Source organism: Petaurus breviceps, unplaced genomic scaffold, assembly GCF_028583685.1.
Source record: "Petaurus breviceps papuanus isolate PSGF00001 unplaced genomic scaffold, PetGlider_PUasm1.0 181, whole genome shotgun sequence".
Lineage (NCBI taxonomy): Eukaryota > Metazoa > Chordata > Mammalia > Diprotodontia > Petauridae > Petaurus > Petaurus breviceps.
In genome coordinates this window covers 23003550-23009549 of record NW_027185784.1, presented here as the reverse complement: position 1 = coordinate 23009549, position 6000 = coordinate 23003550, and the positions used below count along the sequence as shown (strand labels likewise).

At 44.4% G+C, this 6000-nt stretch overlaps 1 protein-coding gene across 4 annotated transcripts in view; it reads left to right on the top strand.

Annotated features, from left to right (window-relative positions):
* Positions 1 to 1643: 1643 nt before the first annotated feature.
* Positions 1644 to 6000, top strand: part of ZC3HAV1 (zinc finger CCCH-type containing, antiviral 1) — a 106391-nt gene continuing 102034 nt past the window's right edge. For 3 of the 4 annotated variants that reach the window (XM_069087323.1, XM_069087322.1, XM_069087321.1), the window contains exon 1: positions 1644 to 2495. In XM_069087323.1, coding sequence (XP_068943424.1) covers positions 2203 to 2495 — 293 coding nt within the window. In that variant the 5' untranslated portion in view covers positions 1644 to 2202. The remainder of the gene's footprint in view (positions 2496 to 6000) is intronic. The other variant, XM_069087324.1, reaches the window with a different exon arrangement.

Here is a 6000-nt window from a genome sequence, read left to right as displayed (position 1 = left end):
TTTTGGAAAATAAAAGTTACCAATAAAAATTGTTTTTAAAAGAATAAGTCAAGAACTTCTGTCTTTTGCCTTTCTTTCATCCCCATGGTTTAGCACAGTGCCAGACACATAGTAAGTGCTTAATAAATGGTTCTTTAGTTGACAACAGTTATGTAAATGGAAAGAACAAAATCCTGAAACTGGATAATGTGTAATTAATTATAGAGATCAAGCTTGGCTTCAGTGAAGAAATGAGAAATTGGGCTTTTCCCTATTTTGGCAGAAGTAGGTAGCTATGGAAAATTGCATGTACTGACACGTATGGTAGATATGTTGGCTGGTGTTTTTGAAATGATTTTTTTCCTCTTTTTTATTTTTTGTTAAGTGGGGTGGGAAGGGATGTAGCAAATGTACTGGTAAATGTTTAACTGGTTTTCTGGGGGGAAATGTATGCAGGATATATTTTAAAGTTTAAATTGCTTTATTAACATTTCTCCATCACTCTCTTAAGTCAAAATAATGGGGTATAGGCTCTGGGAACCCCCTTGAACTCTTGTTGAATCTTCTCCCTGGATCTGTCGTTGGCCTGAGGCCATAAACCTTCCATTATCGCTAAGCCCAAATCTCTGTTAACCATAACTCTAGCCTAGTCCTTCATTGTGCGTTATCTCCAGGTAGCAGCTACCTGGAGTCTGATCTCTAGTCACCCCAGTTCCATCAAGATCCTCCCTGGACCCTTCCTCCCATCACTCCAGACTAATTGACCACTCCTAGATCCCGCCCACAGTCTTTTTGTATATAAGATCCATCTTGCCTCCATGAAGACAATCTAACTCAGATTCAATCTGGCTCGCCTGAAGGGTCACAAATGCTCAGATTTCTTAAGAGTCTGCCCAACATGGTGCATCCTTAATAAACTTTGTTTTTCTTTGGCTGAAAGAAGGCTTGAGTTAAATGCATCGGGAAGGACCTGATCTGTCGGTATTTTGGAGTTCCCCAGCACCCCTAAACCTCAACAAAGATAACTAACAACAATTCTGAGGTGTAAATGATCTCATTGAAAAATTAACAATGGGCTCTTAAGCTCCAGTATGAATTGGCTCCAGCACACCCTTGGATTTATTTGTAAAGAAAGGAATGTAAAAATGAAAACTATTAATACAAGTTCTTTTATTTAAAAAAAAAAACTTTTATTGGTTTTTCGGAGGGGGGAGGGCAGGGCGATTGGGGTTAAGTGACTTGCCCAAGGTCACGAGGCTAGTAAGTATTAAGTGTCTGACGCCGAATTTGAACTCAGATCCTCCTGGCTCCAGGGTCGGTTGCTCTATTCACTGCGACCCCTGGCAAGTTCTTTTAAACGTTGAATAACTGGCATAAGTGAAAAATATGCATGCAATAGAATTTATTGGATTAACAAATAATAGTATCTCCCATTTACAGTCATAATGTTCTTTATATACTGTTGTGTCACCTGACACTCACAAATCACCTACTTCGAGGTAGGTAGGGCATTATCGCTATTAAGTAGAAGATACGAAGGAAAAATGGAAATCAATCAATAAACTGTTTTTATTAAGTGCTTACTATATGTTGGACACTGTGGGAAGCTATACAAAGAATGAAAATAATCCTTTTTTAAAATTAAATTTACTTTCAGTAATTCATTTGCCAAAGATTTTGAGTTACAGATTTTCTTCCCATCTAATCCTTTCCTCTTAAGAAACCTACAAACATTCCCAGGGGGCAGAGGAAAGAAGGGGAGGAAGGAGAGCCTGGAGCCCGGGGTGGGAGGGGCGCGAGAGCCAACAACCATCACCGCAGGCTACTCCTACAAAGCAGCCTGGAGTTTCCCAGGGAGAACTTGCAGGGGAGAAGGGGGGTCGGAGGGGATTCTAGGGAGACCCGGGCCGAGCACTTGGTCGTTCTCCCTTTCGCTTTCTCGCCTGGCTGATCTGGAAGGCAGTTAAAGCCTTGGGTGACTTCAGACTCGAAGTCCCAGGGCTCCCCGCCTAGCCGTTTTGCAATTAGAAATCAATCTACAGCAGGCAGCCCCGGGCTGGGGCGTTTCCGGAAAGTCTGGGCCCCCGGTTGAGCCCGCCCCCCGGAGCTCTAAGTTTCGTTTCCCTAGCGCTGCGCTAGCCAGTCCCCACTCCGAACTCGCTGAGGCCGCTTCGCACTCGCTCTCCCGGGTCGGCTCCTGCGCTCGCGGAATCCGGGTGGACCATGGCGGACCCGGCAGTGTGCGGCTTCCTCACGGGGGTCCTGTGCACCCATGGGGGCCGCATGGAGCTCCGCGAGCTGCTCGGCCTCATTGAGCTGCCCGAGGCGCAGCTCCTCGAAGTGCTGAGAGAGGCCGGCCCCGATCGCTTCGTGCTCCTGGACGAGCGCAGCGAGACCGGCCCGACGGTGCTGGCGACCACCCGGGTGCGAGTGTGCCGTCGCGTGATGTGCGGGGGCCCCTGTGAGGCCCTGCACCTCTGCAAGCTCAACCTGTTGGACAGGTGTCGCCGCGAGAGGTGAGTGCGGCCGCGACCCAGACCCCGAGGGCTCCTTTGCCTTCCCTTCTCCCACCCTCCACCCCCCCAAGCCTTTCCCTCCATCTCTGCCCCCCCCCACCTCCCGCCTCTGTTTCCCCCTCTCCCCGCCTTTTTTCCCTTTACTCCTTCCTGTCCCCTCTCTCCCCTCCATTCCCCCACCTCCCTTCCATGCTACGCTACTCTTCCAATCGTCTTCCTATCCCCCTCCCTTCCATTCCTACCTCTCTCCAAATTCCCCTCCCTTCCATTTCTCCCGCCTTTCTATTCCCCCACCTCTCTTCCATTCTCTCCATTCCTTCCAGTCCTCCTCCTATCTCCTCCTCCCTTCCATGCCCCCTTCCACTCCCCAGTCCCTCCCATTCTCCCCCCTCCTTTGCATTCCCCTATCTCCCAATCCCTTCCAGGCGCCCCCCTTCCATTCCTCCCCCTCCCTTTCCCTGCCCGTCGGGGGAGTTCAGGTCCCCCCTCCCCCGCCAGAATGCTGTTTCTCTGCCCCTCTCCTCCGAACAGTGTCTACTTTGAACACTCCTGCCCTTCACTTCCTGCTTACGTGTAACTTGGCTGCAAGTTGCCTTCAGTATTTTGAAAACTTTTGACTTATATATCCTTGCATTGTGGCTGGATGGGCCCTGAAACGGGGTTTATTTGTGAGACCGAGACTGGAGAAGAAACACCTGAGGCTGGCCCCCCCGCCCAGTCCCTCGGGGTTCGTCGCTCTCCCCGGGCACCCTCTCCAGCTCCATCAAACACGCTCCGACATATGCGCTCAGTATTCTGTTTATGCTTAACTCTGCCCTCTCTTTAAAAGATAAATAGCCCAACCTCCTGGCCCCGCTGCCACTTGGGCTGGCTGCTTTCTGATTGTGCCCCGCCCACCCATGTCATCTCGTTTTCCCTTCATTTTCTCATCTTCTAGAACTTTAACTCTCAGCACTATTGAAACTGTGCTGAGATTATCAGGACTGACTCACCGGCCACTCCTAGGATCCTTTTTTTTTTTAAGAAATTTTTACTTATTTTTGTTATCCCACTAGAGAAGGCCACCATTTGACACACGAATATGTATATATGTGTATAATTATGTGTACATATGTATACATTAGCTATAGAGCCATTCTGTTGATCAGTTCTTTGGAGGTGGATAGCATTTTCATAGATCCTTTGTAGTTGCTTTGAATATTAATGATACCCAAAATAGCATGGTCATTCACAGTTATTCCTTTTTTTAAGGGTTTTCTTTTTGGTTTTATTTTTTTCCAATTACATGTGTTCACAGTTATTCTTCAAACATTGCTGTTAGTGTATAGGACGTTCTCTTAGATTTGCTCATTTCACTTTTCATTAATTCATTAAAGTCATTCCATGTTTTTCTAAAATCAACTTGCTCATCATTTCTTACAGCTAGAGCTAGAATTCTCTTTTGACTGACATCATAATATTTTCCTCTTACACCCCAGGCCACTTCTCTATCTCTCCTTTCTGTCTAACCCTCTACATTAGGTGGTATTCCAAAGCTTAGTCCTTGAAGCAGCCTTTTCTGTCTGATATTCTTACTACATATTGCTTTTTTCCCCTTGGAGATCTCATCTGTTCCTTGTGGCTTCAACTAACAGCTCTGTGGCTTTCTCATCCAAATTTACACTTAAATTTCTCTGATAAGGCCCAGGTCCTTGTCTCCAACATTTCCATTGTCCCCAGTGGAAAAGGGGACACCTAGTGTCCTACCAACAGCTCAAATCTATATTCCCTCTACACTAGCTTCCTTTTGTCACATACATCTTTCTAACAGGAGCCAAAACCTCATACTTAGATAACATATATATGTGTGTGTATAAAAATCACAATAATTTGCAAACCTTAAAGTGCTATGCAAATGCTATCATTATTATTCTCTTTCTCTTTCTTTGACTTAGTCACAACTCCCAGTAGAGCAAGTAAGTTTTTTTGTGTCGTGACCCCTTTTGACATTCTGATAAAACCTGTGGTCCCCTTCTCACAATGGTGTTTTTAAATGGATAAGATTAAATATCTTGGATTACAAAAGAGAGGTTATTAACAATAAAGATGTAATTTTTTTTTCTCAGCATTCACAGACCCCCTAAAATCTATCCATGCCTTGTGGATTTAGGGACCTCAGGTTAAAAATTCCTGCTGTAGAGGTTTTCTTTGTAATTTTAATCTTGTGTCCATCTTGTCCCATTTATTTCTAAAGCCACTTTCCTAATTCAGGCTCCCATCACTCATCGTCTGGACCATTGAAGTATATCATTGGTGGGTCTCCCTGTCTTCAGTTATCTCCTCACTATAGTTTATCGTATTCATTGCCCACAGGTTAATCTTTCTAAAACAGTACTTTGTACATGTCACCCACCCTGCTCACTAATCTCTGATGGCTCCCCATTGCAGAGACTAAGCCATAGGTTGATAAGCAAAGCTCACTACATATGACCCTGGATGACACTCCAGCCTGTTCCTTGACCATCTCCTATGCCACTGGTGTCAAACTCAAAGAGAAAGGGGGACACTAAGCTGTATCTAACGATCCCTGCAGCTACATATTGACTTAGAAGACCACATGATAATAATATCTAAGTTTTATTTGTTTTTATTTATTTTTTTAAAATGTTTTATCAAGCTCATTTCAGCTTTATTTTACTGACCAAAGACATGAAAGATGACCATTATATTTCAATCTGGTTCCCTCCTGAAATAAATAATAAAATTACGTTTATCTGGTTCTCTCCTGCAATAGGAAATGTTGTGGGCCTCTGAACTCTTGGGCCTCTTGTTTAACACCTCTGCCGCTATTATACTGGCCAAACTGTTTTATTCATTGTTTCCCCCAAATGTGCCTTGGGCATCCCTGCCTCCCAGCCTCTGTTTGTGCTATTCATTCTACCTGAAATGTCTTACTCTCTCACTGCTTTTTATATCTCACTTTTTATACTTTCCCTTTGAGAATGAACTCTAGTCTCACCTCCTCCCAGAAACCTTCCCAATAAAACCTTCCCAATCCCTTCCCCTCCTCCTCTTCTTTTCCCCCTCCCCTTTTCACCTTCCCTACCTCTCAACCTATTCCTGTAGGAATATTCGTCCTCAACTCCTGCTGCGTTTTGTTTGGTATTTAACATAAGTCCTCTTATGGTGTTTCATATGCTTCTGTTCCTGTCCTGTCTCACCTAGTTTGTAAGCTCTTTGAGGGCAGTGACTGTTTTATAATGCTTATATCACCAACTACTAGTATAGTGTCTTATGCCTAGAAAATTTTCAGTGAATGTCACTTAATTCTGATGACTCATACCTTTGACCTGCCGGCATTCTCTTAGTCATAGAAGAAATAAGGCCTTGCAAAAATATGCTGTTTCCTCATGTTTCTGTTGGGAGAAAATCCACAACTTTGTTTTATTACTTTTTAAATTTATTTATTTTTAGTTTCAACACCTTTATAAGATTTTAAGTTCCAATTTTTTCCCCTCCCCAAGAT